This window comes from Trachypithecus francoisi, unplaced genomic scaffold, assembly GCF_009764315.1.
Source record: "Trachypithecus francoisi isolate TF-2019V2 unplaced genomic scaffold, Tfra_2.0 Lachesis_group17, whole genome shotgun sequence".
Lineage (NCBI taxonomy): Eukaryota > Metazoa > Chordata > Mammalia > Primates > Cercopithecidae > Trachypithecus > Trachypithecus francoisi.
Genome location: NW_022681462.1, coordinates 26,384,894 through 26,406,142, shown reverse-complemented (window position 1 = coordinate 26,406,142; position 21,249 = coordinate 26,384,894). Strand labels below are relative to the sequence as shown.

Sequence of the window (21,249 nt, the reverse complement as noted above, 5' to 3'; positions counted from 1 at the left end):
ACTTAGTGTATTTTTCTCTATTGCCTTCTAAAGAAAACTTAGCTCAATCTGTAATGTCACCAATATCAGGGAATATTTTACTATAATCTTGCCCTCTTCAGGTGCAAGTATAGTTGGTGAAAATGGAATCTCACACTTACTTGATTTGCATTTTTATTGCTAACGTGAGTACATTTACTGATTCCTTTGTTGAAAATCTACCATTTGCCACCATATTAGTTTCCTGTGGCTCCCGTAACAAATTACCGCAGACTTGGTGGCTTAAAACAATAGAAGTTTATTCTCTCTCAGATCTGGAGGCCAGAAGTCCAAAATCAAAATGTCAGTAGAGCATCCCCCCTTTCCAAAAACTCTTAGAAGAGAATCCATTCCTTGAATCTTCTAGTTTCTGGTGGCTGTTGGCATGCCTTAGCTTGTGGCCTCATCTCTCTTTGTTCCATCTTCACATCTGCTTCTTCTCTTGTGTCCCAAAATTCCCTGTCTCTTAGGATGGAACATGTAATTGTATTCAGGCTCCATTGGGATAATCCAGGACATGCACCTCATCTCAAAGTCTTGATTACATCTTTTGCCATATAATGAACATGAACATGAATGTGAACATGTTTTCATGGGGTCACCATTGGCCTGCTACGGCCACTTACAACGTTGTACAACCTTTGCAGGAAGGAAGACAACTAAACAAAACAATTATAGTGAAATCCTACAGGTTCTGTGACAGAACTCTGTGCAGGGTCCTGAGGTGGCACAAAGGAGCAAGTGGATGGTCAAGTTTTATAGGAGGGAAGGTAAATGAGGAAGTTTGAGAAAGCCTTTACGGACCTGGTGATATTTGAATGGGTCATTGACTGCAAAATATCAAGAGTGTTTGGAGATTTTGTTGGTATGCGCAGAGCTGGATGGGAGGCTTGGTGAGAATTGAAAGGACAAAAGATGATGCTTCATGGAAAATATAAAAAGAATAGCTAAGCCAGTGAAATTGGCTAAATGTCTGGTCAATTTTCTTCATGTGTCTTTGTGTAAAATAGAGGTTCTTCAGCATCTGTTGAACATTCCAAGCGTGGAGAAGCTGCGATTAGACAGAGGACGCTAATATGAAATATACCATTTTATAAGATATATGTTAGCAGTGCATTTCTTTACAAGGAACAGAAAACCCAAATAAGAATTTCTTGGCCAGGCTCGTTGGCTCACGCCTGTAATCCCAGCACTTTGTGGGAGGCCGAGGCAGGCAGATCACGAGGTCAGGAGATCGAGACCATCCTGGCTAACATGGTGAAACCCCGTCTCTACTAAAAGTACAAAAAATTAGCCAAGCGTAGTGGTGGACGCCTGTAGTCCCAGTCCCTGCTACTTGAGAGGCTGAGGCAGGAGAATGGCATGAACCCGGGAGGCGGAGCTTGCAGTGAGCTGAGATCGCGCCACTGCACTCCAGCCTGGGTGACAGAGCGAGACTCCGTCTCAAAAAAAAAAAGAGTGTCTTAAAGAAAAGTAAAAACTTTACCTACCTATCCTCCAGCAGACTTCCATTTACTTTTCATTGACTAGAATGGAGTTGGAATTAAATAGGTACTTCTATCACGGAAATAGGTGTCAGGTCAGCCAGATAGGTCTGTCTGCTCTGCCAGTTAATATTCATGAAGGATTGTTGTTTCTTAAAAAACTGGATGACTTTCTGAGAGTACATTAGACCATAACCAAAATTAGCTTCAAAACTAAACTTTTTAAAAAATGTAATTTTTAGAATTTGCTTCTTAAATATGAATTTAAACTTCTAATATTTAAAACTGAATTTAAAACATTTTATTGGGACCATGAAAAATTACAAAGACATGGAATTTTTTAGCTTGAAGAGACCTTGGATCATCCAGTCCCTTTTCATGCTGTTAATGTTTCGAAGGTAAATGAAATGATTTTGTAAAAATCTATTTTTATTTTTTTAGGAAAGAGACATAGATTTTTCCTATGGCAGTGGATCTTCAAAAGTGAAGAAATTTGATACCTCCATTTCATTTACACCAGTAAATTTAGAAATTATAAAGAAGCAATTGAATACTAGGTGAGCAATACTTATTTTGAAATTTACATTTGAACTAGATATTTAATACTAGAGATATAGCACTATATTCTTTTAGATTATTAAGTACTGATATTAAACAAACTTGTAAGGGGAAAAAAGATCTCCTGTATTATCATACTAACACAATTGATTTCATTTTTGTATACAGTAGTCCCCCCATATCTGCATTTTTGCCTTCTATGATTTCAGTTATCAGTGGTGAAACCATAGTCCGAAAATATTGAATGGAAAATTCCAGAAATAAACAATTCATATGTTTTAAATTGCATGCTGTTCTAAGTAGTGTGATGACATCTCGAGCTGCCCTGCTTCATCCTGCCCAGGATAAGAATCATCCTTTTGTCCACCATCTCTTTGCTCTGTAAGCCAGCAGCCTGTTAGTCACGTAGTAACCATCTCAGTTATCAGATCAGCTATTGCAGTATCACAGTGCTTGTGTTCAGGTAACCCTTATTTTATTTAACAATGGCCCCAGAGTGCAGGCATACTGTATGTAATATATAAATTAAACTTTATCATAGTTATGTATGTATAGGGAAAAAACAGCATATATAGGCTTTGATATTATTTGCATTCACTGGGGGTCTTGGAACCTATCCCCATGATTAAGGGGTGACTACCATAATGTCTTTTTAGTCTTTGTAACATGTTTTACATGGTTAAAATTAGTAAATACAAAATTCTACTTTTTTATTTAATATGGTTATAAGCATTTTTCTATATTACCAAATAGCCTTTAATTTAAAAAAAAAAAACTATCATGTTTGTCCATATAGTTGTTATATCATAATTTACTTAAATATTTCTCTGTTGGACATTTTGATCTAGAACAGGAGTCAGCAAGTGCCTTTTTGTGTAAAAGACTGGATAGTAAATATTTTAGGCTTTAAGGGCTGGATGGTTGCTGTTGTAACTGCTCAACTCTATGTTACAGCATGAAAACAGCCATAGACAATATGTAAACATATAAGCTTGGCTGCGTTCCAATAGAACTTTTTTTATAAAAACAAAGGGTGGGCTGGTAGTTTGCCAGCGCCCTAGAGTACAAAGATAACCTTGCATGAGGGATAAAAAAGAGGCAGCAGATCGTTGATTTATTGTAGCATTTTATTTTATCTGGATAACTTTATTATATTTTATTTTTTGTTAACTTGGTTTTTTATTTTAAAGGGACCATACACTCTCATTGTTAAAACATAAAATAACCAGTGGAAAGGATATACAGAACAAAGTAAATTACCACCCTCCCTAGGGGAAACCATTGCTACCATTTTCTTATGTTTTCTTCCAGAGGTGGTCTATATATATTTCTTTACAAGCACATATATACTTACATATTCCCCTGTTTTTATACAAAAAAGGAAGCACATTATGTACCCTGCTCTGTACCTAGCTTTTTCTACATAATATTTACTTACAAGTTCACTGCTATAGTCAGAAATATTCTACTTAACTAAAACATTTCATTAATAATGCCTACTATACATTATTATCTTGATTAATTTCTTAATTCTCACTGTCTTTTATATAAAGCAAAGAAAGATTCTGAAAGACAAATGCAAGAAAACTTGAAGAGAGAGTATTTGGCCTAAGCAGGTGCTAAAGGGTTTACTTTTATTGTGGTGTTCTTTGCTTATCTAGTCTGTACACCCAGATTTCTATGATTGTCAGTTTCCTTGGTGGTCTTTGGAAATACTTGCATTAGATTCCTACTTTTGAAAAAGTTTGAAAAATAAACTAATTTTTATTTTATTTATTTAGATTAACATTACTACAGGAAACTCACCGCTCACACCTGAGGGAGTATGAAAAATATGTACAAGATGTCAAAAGCTCAAAGAATACCATCCAGAACCTAGAGAGTTCATCAAATCAAGCTCTAAATTGTAAATTCTATAAGAGCATGAAAATTTATGTGGAAAATTTAATTGACTGCCTTAATGAAAAGGTACATATCAATATATCATTTCCTGCAGAAAACCCCTTATGCAATTAAGAAAAGTCTAAATCTCACAATTAGATACTTTAGTATTTTTCCTACACATTTTTAAAATAAGATGATAATAAGCATTCTCTTAATGTTGGATATTCAAGTTTTTTGCAGTTATTTTATTATGAGTAACATTGTATAAAATTTTGTGTATAAATTTTTGTTACAATTTTATCTGTTTAAGGAAAATTCCTTGAAAATGAAGTCAGAGAAAATGAATTATTAAGTCTAAATATTTTTAAGGCTTATGAAACATTACAAAATTGACCTCCAGAAAGATTGTGCCAGTTTTATTAGTTTACTAGATTAGGAATAAACGGATTTTGTTTTTACATATTCTATTTTGATCTCAAGCAAACTCTGGTTTTCTTCTTGTGAATTATTTGTTTCTTGTCTTTGCCCTGTTATCTTTGTGGTTATCAGTAGAGATTTTTTTTTCTTTTCTAGTTTTGTTAGAGTATGAACAATTATTTATAGCTTAAAATTTTTTAATGCTTTATCCTGCTTGTTGTGAACTTACCAGTTTTGTCTTTTGAATTTGTTTGTAATGGTTTTTCTTTAAACATTCAGATGTTTTTGAGATTTTTATTTTTAGTTTTTGATTTATGCATACTAAGTTCTTAAATTGGGGCCTTCAGTTATCCGTTTTTAAAAATAGATTAACCATTTCAATGAAGTATACTCTACTTTCCACATTATTTTTGTTATTTTTATTTCATTTATTTTTTTGAAGAGGGGGACAGAGTCTGGTTCTGTCACTTGGGCTGGAGTATAGTAGCACGATCTCAGCTCACTGCAACCTCTGCCTCCTAGGTTCAAGCGATTCTTGTGCCTCAGCCTCCTAAGTAGCTGGGACTACAGGTGTGCACCCCCACACCCAGCTAATTTTTTGTATTTTTAATAGAAACGGGGTTTCACCATGTTGCCCAAGCTGGTCTGGAACTCCAGAGCTCAGGCAATCTACCTGTCTCAGCCTCCCAAAGTGCTAGGATTATAAGCGTGAGCCACCGTGCTCAGCCCACATTATTTTTTGTTTATAATGAAAATGTTGCTAAACAATGGGATGCTTTGTCCCAATTGTTGTTTTAAGTTGGCTATCTTCTACTACCACTTGGTAGTTACTTTCTGAAGTATTACAATGTAATTTTCTTTTTTCATTCCTCCTTGAAAAATTACACTGTTGGGCCAGGCGCAGTGGCTCACACCTGTAATCCCAGCACTTTGGGAGGCCGAGGCGGGCGGATCACGAGGTCAGGAGATCGAGATCATCCTGGCTAACAAGGTGAAACCCCGTCTCTACTAAAAATGCAAAAAAATTAGCCGGGCGTGGCGGCGGGTGCCTGTAGTCCCAGCTACTTGGGAGGCTGAGGCAGGAGAATGGCGGGAACCCATTCTCCGAGATCGCGCCACTGCACTCCAGACTGGGCAACTGAGCAAGACACTGTCTCAAAAAAAAAAAAAAAAGAAAAAGAAAAATTACACTGTTAAAATTTTGTCAGCCTGTGCATTAATGTATTCATAGCAGCAGCTGTGGAGTATCAAAGGAGTAGGAGGAATTGTTGCTCCCCAAAATAGGAGCGTTTCAATTTCAACTAGTCTCATTTCTGTATCACATTACAACTTTGTTACCTGTCTCTGGTTAGTTTTTCTCCATTCCCCAATTTTTCAAATTTCACCAGCTTTGAGTGCGCCCCTACCTACTTTCCACACCCTCAGCCTGTGAAAACATCTGTACCCTTCATTTTTTCCTATTCTTCTATCTCAAAAAAAATCTTCTATCTCAAACTTTAATGCATGTTCCTGACTCCATCCCATTTGGTTTTTTTTTTTTTTTTTTGAGACAGAGCCTTGCTCTGTTGCCGAGGCTGGAGTACAGAGTGGCGCAATCTCAGCTCATTATAACCTCCACCTCCAGGGTTCAAATAATTCTCCTGCCTCAGTCTCCTGAGTAGCTGGGATTGAAGGTGGGCACGACTGCGCCTGGCTAATTTTTGTATTGTTAGTGGTAGACAAGGGGTTTCACTATGCTGGCCAGGCTAGCCTTGAACTCCTGACCTCAGGTGATCCGCCCACCTCCCAAAGTGCTGGGATAACAGGCATGAACTACCACACCTGGCCCCCATTTAGTTTATCTATCTCTGATAATTATAACAGTTCCAGTAGACTAAGTCAATTTTCTGATTTTTAATATTAAAAGTATTGACAGCTAGGTCTGTTGCACACAATGTTTTACACTTGAAATGTGATAGTATTGGGAATGTTTCTTTGAGAGTTAAGCATACAAATATGCTTATGTATCTTCTAAATAGTACTTTTGTGTATATATATATTTCATTATCGATGACCTACAAAATATTACTTATATATGTATTTCAGATTATCAACATCCAAGAAATAGAATCATCCATGCATGCACTCCTTTTAAAACAAGCTATGACTTTTATGAAACGCAGGCAAGATGAATTAAAACATGAATCAACGTATTTACAACAGTTATCACGTTAGTGTTTTTCCTGTTCAATACAATTTATTATTCATTAAGCTAAATTATGTGAAGAATAAAAATATTTTTATTTTTATAAACATGTTTTTCATGTATTTTCCCACAAACCCTTTACCCACCAACTTCCAAAAACTCAAAGCATTTAGAAATAGGACTTAAGAAAGTTTTTAATTAAGTCCAAGACTAAAAAATAAACATAACTTCCAATTATTTACTATTTCAGACAGAATATGTACATAGCCATGTAGAGAATGTTTTGAGACAAGTTCACATAATTCTTTAGACTCTGTCAGAAATCTAACTTCATAGTTTCAAAGTCCTTTTACAGATTGGTTCTGGTGAGTTTCAATACAGATTTATCTTTAAGATTTCATTATACAAAATATAGATACCTCCTTTTTTTTTTTCCTCATTGATTTTGTACTTTCAGAGATATCTTCCATTGATTAAGGTGCTATCAGGAGATAGTGAAAGACCGTAACCAAGTAACTAGTAAATGCAAAGGCAAAGTGACTTTCAGTGAAACACACAACCCTTAGTGGATTGTAAATAATGGTATTACATATTAAAATAAGAAATAATGTGAATAGAATACAGTAGTGCCTCTAATCTGCAGTTTTACTTTCCATAGTTTCAGTCAACAATGGTCCAAAAATGAATGAGTACGGTACAATAAGATATTTTGAGTTGGAGATACCCAACATTCCTATAACATACATTACGGTATATTGTTTTCATTGTTCTACTTTATTGCTATTGTTAGTCTCTTACTGTGCCTAATTTATAAATTAAACTTTATCATAGGTGTGTATATAGAGGAAAAAACAAATAGGGTTTGGTACTATATGTGGTTTCAGGCATCCACTGGGGTTCTTAGAATGTATCACCTGCAAATACATTCTAAGGGGGATACATTCTAAGGGGGGACTCCTGTATTGATAAAGCCAATATTTCTTGCATTTGGCTATGGAAAAAAACTAGTAACTACTGGAAAAGAATACAAGGAAACGAAACTTTTTGGTAGAACTTTGCGGCTGTTCTCAACAATAGCAACAGTACACCAGCCAAAGTACGTTTTTAGGTTAACATTTTCACCAGCCAAAATACATTTTTAGGCCAATGAACCTCATGCCTATTAATATTGCAATAAAGAGTTAACACTGAAATTTCATTGCATAATTAATTGCAAAATTTAAGTATATTTGTGTATTTACTTATGCATATGTTTATACATCCATGATGTTACCTTTATTTTCAAAGCATTTTAATTTTTTCTTTTGAGAATTTGTAGTATGAAGTCAATTTTATTTATTAACAGGCAAAGATGAGACGTCCACAAGTGGAAACTTAGCACTAGATGAAAAAACTCAGTGGATTTTAGAAGAGATTGAATCTCGAAGGTACCTATATAAAGTGAAGATTTAAAGAAAGCATCATTGAGGAAGTACTTTTCACTACTTAAATGTAATTAACCACATGATGTCATGAAGTATACCTGATATACGTTATTAATTTGTGAAAATAAAAATAGAAGCAAAATTTAGTAAAACCATCCTTGACTGCTTTAAAGACACATGAGTATATTTGGATCAGTTAAAAGGAATGGGTAAAATGACATTTATCAGGCTGGGAATTGCTTGTAACTCTGGGGAAAAGAAAAAGAGATCAGCCTGTTACTGTGTCTATATAGAAAGAAGTAGACATAAGAGACTCCATTTTGTTCTGTATTTGAGATGCTATTAATCTGTGACCCTACTCCCAACCTTGTCCTTGCAAGAGACATGTGCTGTGGTGACTCAAAGTTGAAAGGATTTTGGGCTGTGCAGGATGTGCTTTGTTAAACAAGTGCCTGAAGGCAGCTTGCTGGTTAAAAGTCATCACCGTTCTCTTAATCTCAAGTACTCAGGGACACGTACACTGCCAAAGGTCGCAGGGACCTCTGCCTAGGAAAGCTAGATATTGTCCAAGGTTTATCCCCATGTGATAGTCTGAAATATGGCCTCGTGGGATGGGAAAGACCTGATCGTCCCCCATCCTGACACCCGTGAAGAGTCTGTGCTGAGGAGGACCAGTACAAGAGGAAAGAAGACCTCTTGGCGGTTGTTGGCAGTTGAGATAGAGAAAAGCATCTGTCCCCTGCCCATCCCTGGGCGATGGAACATCTCCGCGTAAAACCCGATTCTATGTTCTGTTTACTGAGAAAGGAGAAAACCGCCTTAGGGCGAAAGGTGGGACTTGCTAGCGCAATGCTGCTCTTTATGCACTAAAAAGGTTTATAAAGATGTTTGCATATGCATATCAAGGCACAGCACTTTTCCTTAAACTTATTCATGTCACAGAGATCTTTATTCATATGTCTTACTGCTGACCTTCTCCCTACGATGATCCTATTATCCTTCCACTTCGCTTTTTTCTAAGATGATAAAGATAATTATCAGTAAATACTAAGGGAACTCAGAGACCAGTGTGGCGTGGGTCCTCTGTATGCTGAGCGCCGGTCCCCTGGGCCCACTTTTTCTTTCTCTATACTTTGTCTCTGTGTCTCATTTCTTTTCTCAAGTCTCTCGTTCCACCTAATGAGAAACACCCACAGGTGTGGAGGGCTAAGCCACCCCTTCATGTAACTAGAAACCGTTCCTAATTATAATTACCCCCTCTTCAGAATCTGGTTAGCCCATGGGAATGTCCTAACTGGGAATGTCTTAGAAGAAAAAACAAAAAAACAAATGGAGAACTACCAACTCAAACTAATGAAACTAAAAATGTCAAAAATATTAATAAAATTGTGCACTGATATATTTTTGACCATTTAAAATAAATGATAAAATTACTTATTTTCAGCAAGAGGTAAAAAAAAAAAAATTAAGCATTTATTTTCAGCAAGATCTATTTACTTTTTGTTTATTTTTGGTTTGTTGCAAAATATAGGACAAAAAGAAGACAAGCAAGGATGCTTTCTGGGAATTGTAACCATCAGGAAGGGACATCTAGTGATGATGAACTGCCTTCAGCAGAGATGATTGACTTCCAAAAAAGCCAAGGTCAGTTACCAAGTTTCTAATATATCATGGTTTGAGTTTTGAAATGGTGAGAAACGCTTTGCTGTGATTGCCCTTAATAAGTACGTAAGCTATATAAAACAGTTGGTTAAATTCAGAAAAAAATGAAACACATTTTTCCTCTGTAAGACTCTCTTCCTACCTCTGAATAATGGAGTAAAATGAAGGAAGGAGCATTGTGAGTATTCTTGTATCTTCATAGTTTTTTCTCTTAGACTTTCTCTATTACTAGTAAACATCTTCATTTCACTTCTTTACCACACATAGTTTCTATATTGTCATTTTTAACTTAAAACATTTGAATTTGGTGAAACTTTAAATTTGGGTTCTAAGGGAGATTTTGTTCTGTGTAATCTTAGACAAATGTCTTGTCCTCCCTAAATTTGATGTTGTTTTGCCTGTAAATAAGTAGACTATACCTATATGGTAGGGAAGATAGCTACGATGGTAAAATGAGATTAATGTATTTCTGTTGGCATATAGCAGGGGTATATATATGGTAGCTTTTATTAGTGTTGATATTGTTACTTTGTTGCTAAAGTGATTTTTTTAATAAAAAATTTATGTTAATATAAAAGGACGGAATTTTAGCTCAATTGATTACAGTCTGGCATGACCGTGTTTTTAAGGAAGCATACTTAAAGTTCACAACTTAAAATGCATAAAGAGACTTACTTTGTTTACAGGTGACATTTTACAGAAACAGAAGAAAGTTTTTGAAGATGTGCATGATGACTTTTGTAACATCCAGAATATTTTGTTGAAGTTTCAGCAATGGCGAGAAAAGTTTCCTGACTCCTATTATGAAGCTTTCATTAGTTTGTGCATACCAAAGCTTTTAAATCCCCTAATACGAGTTCAGTTGATTGATTGGAATCCTCTTAAGGTATTTATGCTTCATATGTGAAAATTTATCCTGATTACATTAGTATACTTAAATTCCCTTACTATTATATTAGCTATTAAATACCTTACCCTTACAGTTGGAACTGAAATTTAGAGCTTTGGAACAATAGTCAGAAAATGTGTGCTTTCAGCTACATTCTTTTCTTGGCTCTCACTTGACTTTTAGGCTGAGCATCATTAACATCAGTAAAGCAAACACATTTTTTTTTTAGCTTCTTGTACATTAAATTTAAAATCCTCCCAGAAAGTATAAGGTACTGTTGGGTTTGGAGAAAGTAGATATAAAATCCTTGTTTCAAGAATTCTTGAGTTGGAGATGACATCCTGGGAGGAGTTGCTTAGGGTGGCATTGAAGAGGTGGAATGCAAGCCTTTGAAGGGTTTATGGGATAAACAGGATGAATCAGAAAGGGAAAGGTGTTTCCTAAAGGTATAAAGGGAGAAATATTAGTTCAGGAGCTAGAAATTGCAGATATTTAGATCCTAAGTTAAGAAATATAAACTCTATTCAGTGAATTTGACTGACTAAAAGAAAAAAAAAGGAAATATGAACTCAGCAACTGTCTACTGTGTAATAGAACCTTTAACTAAATCACATACAAATTACATATTTATGCTTATGAGAACTGAAGGGGCCAGAAATGAACTTTGCTTGAAATGGATGAATTTTTTAATAAACAAATTCATTCATGGCTGTTTCAAGTGCCTAACAAATGTATATTTTGCTCCTAGCAGAGTACTTGCCACGTGGTAGGCTCTAAAGGCTCCGGCACACACTAGGTGGTTGTTGAGTGTTCGTTGTGTAATTGAATGCATGAAATGTGGCTTCTTGTTATGCTACTTAGACACCACATCTCAGTCATGCTGTCCTACCATCCTGCCTAGCCTTGGTGGTCTAGTGTTAAAACAGGGAATTAGTCTCCTCTGATCCTTAGAAAAGCTCTGGTGATTATTGAAAAAAACAATAACTATTTTAAAATACACTAATGTTGAAGTATTTATTCATAACTTTTATCGTTTTCTTTGTAAGTTGGATTCCACAGGTTTAAAAGAGATGCCATGGTTCAAATCTGTAGAAGAATTTATGGATAGCAGTGTAGAAGATTCAAAGAAGGAAAGTAGTTCAGATAAAAAAATCTTGTCTACAATCATCCACAAAACAATTATTCCCCGACTTACAGGTACTGCTTCAATAACCTTGATAAAATTAAATTATTTTCTGACAGTATATAAGGTTGTTAATTTCAGTTATATTCACAAAGTTTTTTCATAAGTTTTTAAACACAAGGAAATGTTATATGTAGTAAAAATCAAGAGCTGTCAAATGTAAGCTGGTTAAAAAATATGTGTTTGTACAGGTGGTTGGCTACCAAACTGCTAATACTCAGATTGATTCTAATCTTCATCTGATGTATCATTGGCAGTTCCAACAGCTGACCCTTCTTTCTTCCTAGAAACACTGTCTTTACTTGGCTTCCAAAATACCACACTTTTAGTTTACTGCCCACCTCTCTGGTCTTTGCTATCTGCTTGTCACCTCTGACTTTCAAATGCTACAGTATCTCAGGATTCAGGTCACTTACCTTCTCTTTTCTATTTACCTTCAGTCACTCAGTATTTAAAGTCAGTTTAGTGTTTGTGGCATTCCTGCTGCTTTTGTGATACTTCAGTCATTTTTTAGCACACTTCCATCCATACTTCATATGTCCTTTTTTTCCCTTCTCTAATTATGTTTCTTATCCTTTCTTTAAAAAACATTGCTTCATCTGGGAGTGGTGGCTCACACCTGTAATCCTGGCAGTCTGGGAGGCCAAGGTGGGTGGATCACCTGAGGTCAAGAGTTCAAGACCAGCCTGGCCAACATGGTGAAACCTCATCTCTACTAAAAATACAAAAAAATTAGCTGGGCGTGGTGGCAGGCACCTGTAATCCCAGATACTTAGGAGGTTGAGGCAGGAGGATTGCTTAAACCTGGGAGGTAGAGGTTGCAGTGAGGTGAGATCGTGCCATTGCACTCCAGCCTGGGTGACAAGAGTGAAACTCCATCTCAAAAAAAAAAAAAAAATTGCTTCGTTTCACTCACATTTGCCATTAGCAACTATGAGCACTTAACATTAATGCTTGTGCTTCAGACCTTAGCGTGAAGTCTTTTGTTTTACCTGTGTACTTGATAAGGATCCGTTTCACTGTGTCACTGAGAAAGAAATTTGACAGCAAAGACGGCAAAACTCTTATTTAATTTTTTGTGTGTTTTTGTTTTTGAGACAAGGTCTTCCTCTGTCACCCAGACTGGAGTACAGTGGCGCAAACATTGCTCACTGCCGTCTTGAATTCCTGGGGTCAAGTGATCCTCCTGCCTCAGCCTCCCAATTAGCTGGGACTCCAGGTGCATGCCACCACACCCAGCTAATTTTTAAAAGATTTTTTTAGAGACAAGTTCTTGCTGTGTTGCACAGGCTAGTCTCAAACTCCTGGCCTCAAGAGACCCTTCCCCTCAGCTTCCCAAGGCACTGCGATTATAGGCATGAGTCATCACGCCCAGCCTAGAAGTTGGAAGCAATCAGCCTTATAATTGCTTCTTAGGCAACTTGATTATAAGATTTTGGCTGGGGTGCAGTGGCTCATGCCTGTAATCCCAGCACTTTGCAAGGCCGAGGCGGGAGGATCACTTGAACACAGGAGTTCCAGACCAGCCTGGGCAACATGGTGAAACCCCATCTCTATTTATAAATTTAAAATTTTTAAAAAGTAAAAAATAAAAACTTTCAAGATTTTATTTCAATGAAACTTATGGTGCATTTGTGGGGTATATTAGAAAGTCACTATTTTTAACTAGCTCTACTAATGATAGAATGCATGTGCCTAATTTAAGCACTCTGCTTCAAAAATCTAAATACTAATGATGAAACAGTCCCACAAATAAGTAGCTTTGTGAGAAATTAACACTGACTGAGTCCCGATAGTGATTGAATTCTACATATGTTTCGAAGATAGCACTAACAGAGTGTGCTAATGTATTGGTTGTCCAGCAAGAGAGAAAGAGAGGAATCAAGAATGGGTCCATGGGTTTCGGCCTGAGCAACTGGAAGGACAGAGGTGCCATTTCCTGAAATGAAAAAGTCTGACAGGAGTAAGCTTAATGTGGGGAGCTGTATTAGCAGCTCAGTTTGAGACTTGTTGAGTTTGAAGTATCTGTAATCTAAGTGGAAATGTCACGTCCGTTGTTGAATACATGAGTCTTAAAGGAGGAGGTCCAGTTGGAAGGTATAAGTCTGGAGTTTATCCACATGACATTTATTGATGGCATTTAATGTATAAAATTGACTTTGAATACCGAAACAGAAAAGAGAAGGTAAGTGACCTGAATCCTGAGATACTATAGCACTTCGAAGTCAAAGAGATGACAAGCAGACAGCAAAGACCAGAGAGATGGGCAGGAAACTAAGAGTGTGGTATTTGGGAAGCCAAGTAAAGACAGTGTTTCTAGGAAGAAGGAAGGGTCAACTGTTGGAATTGTTGATGATAAGTCAGATGAGGATTAGAATCAATCATGGGAGTTTGCTATGTGAATGTCATCTGTGATTTGCTAAGAGCGCATTAGGTAGACTGATAAGAGATAAGGCCTAATTTAAGGGAAATCAAGAACAAGTAAGAAGAGAGAAACTGGAGATAGAAGTTTAGATAGTACTTTGAGGAATTTTGTCATAAAAGATAGGAAGGAAATGGAACAATACTAGAGGAGGAAGTAGGGCTAAGGGGGACTTTTTGTTGGTTTGTTTGTTATTATACTTTAAGTTCTGGGGTACATGTGCAGAACGTGCAGGTTTGTTACATGGCTGTACACGTGCCATAGTGTTTGCTGCACTCATCAACCTGTCATCTACATTAGGTATTTCTCCTAATACTATCCCACCCCTAGCCCCCCGACCCCTGACAGACCCTCCCTGTGTCCATGTGTTCACATTGTTCAACTCCCACTTATGAGTGAGAACATGCGGTGTTTGGTTTTCTGTTCTTGTGTTAGTTTGCTGAGAATGATGGTTTCCAGCTTCATCCATGTCCCTGCAAAGAACATAAACTCATCCTGTTTTATGGTTGCATAGTATTCCGTGGTGTATATATGCCACATTTTCTTTATCCAGTCTATCATTGATGGGCATTTGTGTTGGTTCCAAGTCTTTGCTATTGTGAATAGTGCTGCAGTAAACATACGTGTGCATGTGTCTTTATAGTAGCATGATTTACAACCCTTTGGGTATAGACCCAGTAATGGGATCGCTGGGTCAAATCATATTTCTAGTTCTAGATCCTTGAGGAATTGCCACACTGTCTTCCAGTGTGGTTGAACTAATTTACACTCCCACTAACAGTGTAAAAGTGTTCCTGTTTCTCCACATCCTCTCCAGCATCTGTTGTTTCCTGACTTTTTAACGATCACTATTCTAACTGGCATGAGATGATATCTGAATGTGGTTTTGATTTGCATTTCTCTAATGACCAGCGATGATGAGCTTTTTTTTTCATGTTTTTTGGCTGCATAAATGTCTTCTTTTGAGAAGTGTCTGTTCATATCCTTTGCCCACCTTTGATTTTTTTTTTTTTCTTATGAATTTGTTTGAGTTCTTTGTAGATTCTGGATATTAGCCCTTTGTCCCATGGATAAATTACAACAATTTTCTCCCATTCTGTAGGTTGCCTGTTCACTCTGATGATAGTTTCTTTTGCTGTGCAGAAGTTCTTTAGTTTAATTAGATCCCATTTGTCTATTTTGGCTTTTGTTGCCTTTGCTTTTGGTATTTTAGTCATGAAGCCTTTGTCCACGCCTATGTCCTGAATGGTATTGCCTAGATTTTCTTCTAGGGTTTTTATGGTTTTAGGTCTTACATTTAAGTCTTTAATCCATCTTGAGTTAATTTTTGTATAAGATGTAAGGAATTTTCCAGTTTCAGCTTTCTGCAAATGGCTAGCCAGTTTTCCCAACACCATTTATTAGATAGGGAATCCTTTCCCCGTTGCTTGTTTTTGTCAGGTTTGTGAAAGATCAGATGGTTATGGATGTGTGGTGTTATTTCTGAAGCCTCTGTTCTGTTCCATTGGTCTATATATCTGTTTTGGTACCAGTACCATACTGTTTTTGTTACTGTAGGCGTATAGTATAGTTTGGAGTCAGGTAGCATGATGCTTCCAGCATTGTTCTTTTTGCTTAGGATTATCTTGGCTACGCCGGCTCTTTTTTGATTCCATATGAAATTTAAAGTAGTTTTTTCCAATTCTGTGAAGAAAGTCAATGGTAGCTTGATGGGGATAGCATTGAAGCTATAAATTAGTTTGGGCAGTATGGCCTTTTTCACGATATTCTTCCTATCCATGAGGAAGGAATGTTTTTCCATTTGTTTGTGTCGCCTCTTACTTCCTTGAGCAGTGGCTTGTAGTTCTCCTTGAAGAGGTTCTTCACATCCCTCTTCACATCCAAGTTGTATTCCTGGGTATTTTATTCTGTGTATAGCAATTGTGAATGGGAGTTCACTGATGATTTAGCTCTCTGTTTGTCTGTTGTTGGTGGATAGCAATGCTTGTGATATTTGCACAATGATTTTGTATCCTGAGACTTTGCTGAAGTTGCTTATCAGCTTAAGGAAATTTTGGGCTGAGACAATGGGGTTTTCTAAATATACAATCATATCATCTGCAAACAGAGACAATTTGACTTCCTCTTTTTCTAATCAAATGCCCTTTATTTCTTTCTCTTGCCTGATTGCCCAGGCCAGAACTTCCAATACTGTGTTGAATAGGAGTGGTGAGAGAGGGCGTCCTTGTCTTGTGCCAGTTTTCAAAGGCAGTGATTCCAGTTTTTGCCCATTCAGTATGATATTGGCTGTGGGTTTGTCATAAATAGCCCTTATTATTTTGAAATGCGTTCCCTCAGTATCTAGTTTATTGAGAGTTTTTAGCATGAAGGGCTGTTGAATTTTGTCAAAGGCCTTTTCTGCATCTGTTGAGATAATCATGTGGTTTTTGTCTTTGGTTCTGTTTATATGATGGATTACGTTTATTGATTTGCATATGTTGAACCAGCCAAGCCCACTTGATCATGGTGGATAAGCTTTTTGATGTGCTGCTGGATTCGATTTGCCTGTATTTTATTGAGGATTTTTGCATCGATGTTCATCAGGGTTATTGATCTAAAATTCTCTTTTTTTGTTGTGTCTCTGCCGGGCTTTGGTATCAGGATGATGCTGCCATCGTAAAATGAGTTAGGGAGGATTCCCTCTTTTTCTGTTGTTTGGAATAGTTTCAGAAGGGATGGTACCAGACCTTCTTTGTACCTCTGGTAGAAGTCAGCTGTGAATCGTCTGGTCCTGGACTTTTTTTGGTTGGTAGGCTATTAATTATTGCCTCAATTTCAGAAGTTGTTATTGGTCTATTCAAGGATTCGACTTTTTACTGGTTTAGTCTTGGGAGTGTGTATGTGTCCAGGAATTTATCCATTTCTTCTAGATTTTCTAGTTTATTTGCAAAGAGATATTTATAGTGTTCTCTGATGGTAGTTTGTATTTCTGTGGGATCGGTGTTGATAGCCCTTTATCATTTTTTATTGTGTCTATTTGATTCTTCTCTCTTTTTTTCTTTATTAGTCTGGCTAGCGGTGTATCTATTTTGTTGATCTTTTCAAAAAACCAGCTCCTGGATTCATTGATTTTTTTGGAGGGTTTTTCATGTCTCTATCTCCTTCAGTTCTTCTCTGATCTTAGTTATTTCTTGTCTTCTGCTCACTTTTGAGTTTGTTTCCTCTTGCTTCTCTAGTTCTTTTAATTGTGGTGTTAGGATGTTGATTTTAGGTCTTTCCTGCTTTCTCTTGTGGGCATTTAGTGCTGTAAATTTCCCTCTACACACTGCTTTGAATGTGTCCCAGACATTCTGGTACATTGTGTCTTGGTTCTCATTGGTTTCAAAGAACATCTTTATTTCTGCCTTCATTTCATTATGTACCCAGTAGTCATTCAGGAGCAGGTTGTTCAGTTTCCATGTAGTTGTGCGGTTTTGAGTGAGTTTCTTAATCTTGAGTTCTAATTTGATTGCACTGTGGTCTGGGAGACTGTTACGATTTTCGTTCTTTTGCATTTGCTGAGGAGTGTTTAATTATGTGGTCAATTTTAGAATAAGTGCAATGTAGTGCTAAGAAAAATGTATATTCTGTTGACTTGGGGTGGAGAGTTCTGTAGATGTCTATTAGGTCTGCTTGGTCCAGAGCTGAGTTCAAGTCCTGGATATCTTTGTTAATTTTCTGTCTCGTTGCTCTGTCTAATATTGACAGTGGGATGTTAAAGTCTCCCACTATTAATGTGTGGGAGTCTAAGTCTCTTTGTAGGTCTCTAAGAACTTGCTTTATGAATCTGATCGGAGTGCTCCTGTATTGGGTGCATACTTATTTTGGATAGTTAGCTCTTGTTGCATTGATCCCTTCACCATTATGTAATACCCTTCTTTGTCTCTTTTGATCTTCGTTGGTTTAAAGTCTGTTTTATCAGAGACTGGGACTGCAACCCCTGCTTTTTTATTTATTTATTTATTTATTTTTCTTTCCATTTACTTGGTAAATATTCCTCCATCCCTTTATTTTGAACCTATGTGTGTCTCTGTACATGAAATGGGTCTCCTGAATACAGCACACTGATGGATCTTGACTGTATCCAATTTTCCAGTCTGTGTCTTTTAATTGGGGCTTTTAGACCATTTACATTTAAAGTTAATATTGTTATGTGTGAATTTGATCCTGTCATTATGATGCTAGCTGGTCATTTTGCCCATTAGTTGATACAGTTTCTTCGTAGCATTGGTGGTCTTTACAATTCGGTATGTTTTTGCAGTGTCTGGTACCAGTTGTTCCTTTCCATGTTTAGTGCTTTCTTCAGGAGCTCTTGTAAGGCAGGCCTGGTGGTGACAAAATCTCTCAGCATTTGCTTGTCTGTAAAATATTTTATTTTTCCTTTGCTTGTGAAGCTTAGTTTGGCTGGATATGAAATTCTGGATTGAAAATTCATTTCTTTAAGAATGTTGAATATTGGCCCCCAGTCTCTTGTAGCTTGTAGGGTTTCTGCGGATAGATCCGCTGTTAGTCTGATGGGCTTCCATTTGTAGGTAACCCGACCTTTCTTTCTGGCTGCCCATAACATTTTTTCCTCCCTTTCAACCTTGCTGAATCTGACAATTATGTGTCTTGGGGTTGCTCTTCTCAAGGAGTAGCTTTGTGGTGTTCTCTGTATTTCCTGAATTTGAATGGTGGCCTGCCTTGCTAGGTTGGGGAAGCTCTTCTAGATAATATCCTGAAGAGTGTTTTCCAACTTGGTTCAATTCTCCCCATCACTTTCAGGTATACCAATCAAACATAGATTTTGTCTTTTCACATAGTCCCATATTTCTTGGAGGCTTTGTTTGTTTCTTTTCACTCTTTTTTCTCTAAACTTGTCTTCTCGCTTTATTTCACTGAGGTAATCTTCAATCTGTGATATCCTGTCTTCCACTTGATCGATTCAGCTATTGATGCCTGTATATACTTCATGACGTTCTCCTGCAGTGTTTTTCAGATTCATCAGGTCATTTATATTCTTCTCTAAACTGGCTGTTTTAGTTAGCAATACCTCTAACCTTTTTTGAAGGTTCTTAACTTCCTTCCATTGGGTTAGAACATGCTCCTTTAGCTCGGAGGAGTTTATTACCCACCTTCTGAAGCCTGCTTCTGTCAATTCGTCCAACTCATTCTCCATCCAGTTTTGTTCCCTTGCTGGTGACGAGTTGTGATTGTTTGAAGAAGAACAGGCATTCTAGTTTTTGGAATGTTCAGCCTTTTTGCGCTGGTTTCTCCCCATCTTTGTGGATTTATCTACCTTTGGTCTTTTATATTGGTGACCTTCAGATGGGGTCTCTTAGTGTATGTCCTTTTTGTTGATACTGATACTATTCCTTTCTGTTTGTTAGTTTTGCTTCTAACAGGCCGCTCTGCTGCACGTCTGCTGGAGTTTGCTGGAGGTCCACTCCAGACCCTATTTGCCAGGGTATCACCAGCGGAGGCTGCAGAATAGCAGAGATTGCTGCCTGCCTGTTCCTTCCTCTGGAAGCTTCGTCCCAGAGGGGCACCCACCAGATGCCAGCCAGAGCTCTCCTCTATAAGGTGTCTGTTGGCCGCTACTGGGAGGTATCTCCCAGTCAGGATAAATGGAGGTCAGGGACCCACTTGAGGAGGCAGTCTGTCCCTTATCAGAACTCGAGCGCTGTGTTGGGAGAACCACTGCTCTCTTCAGAACTATTAGGCAAGGACGTTTAAGTCAGCTGAAACTACACCCACAGCCGCCCCTTCCCCCAGGTGCTCTGTCCATGGAAGATGAGGGGTTTTTATCTCTTAAGTCCCTGACTGGGCCTGCTGCCTTTTTTCAGAGATGCCCTGCCCAGAGAGGAGTAGTCTAGAGAGGCAGTCTGGCCGCAGTGGCCTTGCTGAGCTGTGGTGGGCTCTGCCCAGGTCGAACTTCCTGGTGGCTTTGTTTACACTGTGAGGCATAAACCAGCTACTGAAGCCTCAGCAATGGCGGACACCCCTTCCCCCACCAAGCTGGAGCATCCTAAGTTGGGCTCAGACTGCTGTCAGCAAGAGTTTCAAGTCAGTGGATCTTAGCTTGCTGGGCTTTGTGGGGGGTGGGACCCACCAAGCCAGACTACTTGGCTCCCTGTCTTCAGCCCCTTTTCCAGGGTAGTGAATGGTTCTGTTTCTCTGGCGTTCCAGGTGTCACTGGGGTATGAAAGAAAAACCAAAACAAAACAAAACGCCTGCAACTAGTTTGGTGTCTGCCCAAACAGCCACCCAATTTTGTGCACGAAACCCAGGGCCCTGGTGGGGTAGGCACTGGAGGAAATCTCCTGGTCTGCCAGTTGCAAAGACTGTGGGAAAAATGCAGTATCTGGGCTGGAGTGCACTGTTCTTCCTGGCACAGTGTCTCATGGCATCCCTTAGGTAGGGGAGAGAATTCCCCAACCCCTTGTGCTTCCGGGTGAGGCAACACCCCACCTTGCTTTGGCTCACCCTTTGTGGGCTGTACCCACTGTCCAACCAGTCCCAATGAGATGAACTGGGTACCTCAGTTGGAAATCACCTGCCTTCTGCATTGATCTCGCTGGGAGCTGCAGACTGGAGCTGTTCCTATTCGGCCATCTTGGCAGCCTCTTTACATTGAGGGGGATTATTTTTAATACAAGATAAATGTTTGTAGGGTGATGGAAAAAATCTAGTACAAGTGATGTCAATACCAAAGTGGAAGGACAGAGTTCTGGGAACAGGATCTTAGACTAAGCCAAAAGTCTTGGGATCTCATCCACAAAATAAACAGTTCACCTGACGTGGTGGGAGTGTAGGTGCCTCATCCATAGGAATAGGAGACAAGTTAGAGCATATGGGCACAGATGCAGGTAGGTATGTAGATGCTGTGGTAGGAGCTTTGTAGTGCTGCTTTTCTGATTGCTTCTATTTTCTTAAGCAAATTAGGAAATAATTAGCTGAAAGAAAAAGCAAGGGGGTAGAAAAAATAAAGTAGGAAATAATCAGCTAGAAGGAAAAAGTCCATCAACTGAGAGTGAGATAACTGAGAAGGGAGAAGGTATGAATTAATCATCTAGGTGAGAGGGAGAGCGAATGGACTTGAAGGGGGGGGGCTTACTCGAGTTGT

General features: G+C 38.0%; 1 protein-coding gene across 2 annotated transcripts in view; it reads left to right on the top strand.

Annotated features, from left to right (window-relative positions):
• GCFC2 (GC-rich sequence DNA-binding factor 2) overlaps window positions 1-21,249 on the top strand; it is a 50,099-nt gene that overhangs the window by 12,680 nt on the left and 16,170 nt on the right. For both annotated transcript variants that reach the window (XM_033175251.1, XM_033175252.1), the window contains exons 5-11: window positions 1,944-2,059; window positions 3,842-4,028; window positions 6,447-6,570; window positions 7,892-7,973; window positions 9,502-9,614; window positions 10,319-10,518; window positions 11,568-11,718. In XM_033175251.1, the coding sequence (XP_033031142.1) occupies window positions 1,944-2,059; window positions 3,842-4,028; window positions 6,447-6,570; window positions 7,892-7,973; window positions 9,502-9,614; window positions 10,319-10,518; window positions 11,568-11,718 (973 nt within the window). The remainder of the gene's footprint in view (window positions 1-1,943; window positions 2,060-3,841; window positions 4,029-6,446; window positions 6,571-7,891; window positions 7,974-9,501; window positions 9,615-10,318; window positions 10,519-11,567; window positions 11,719-21,249) is intronic.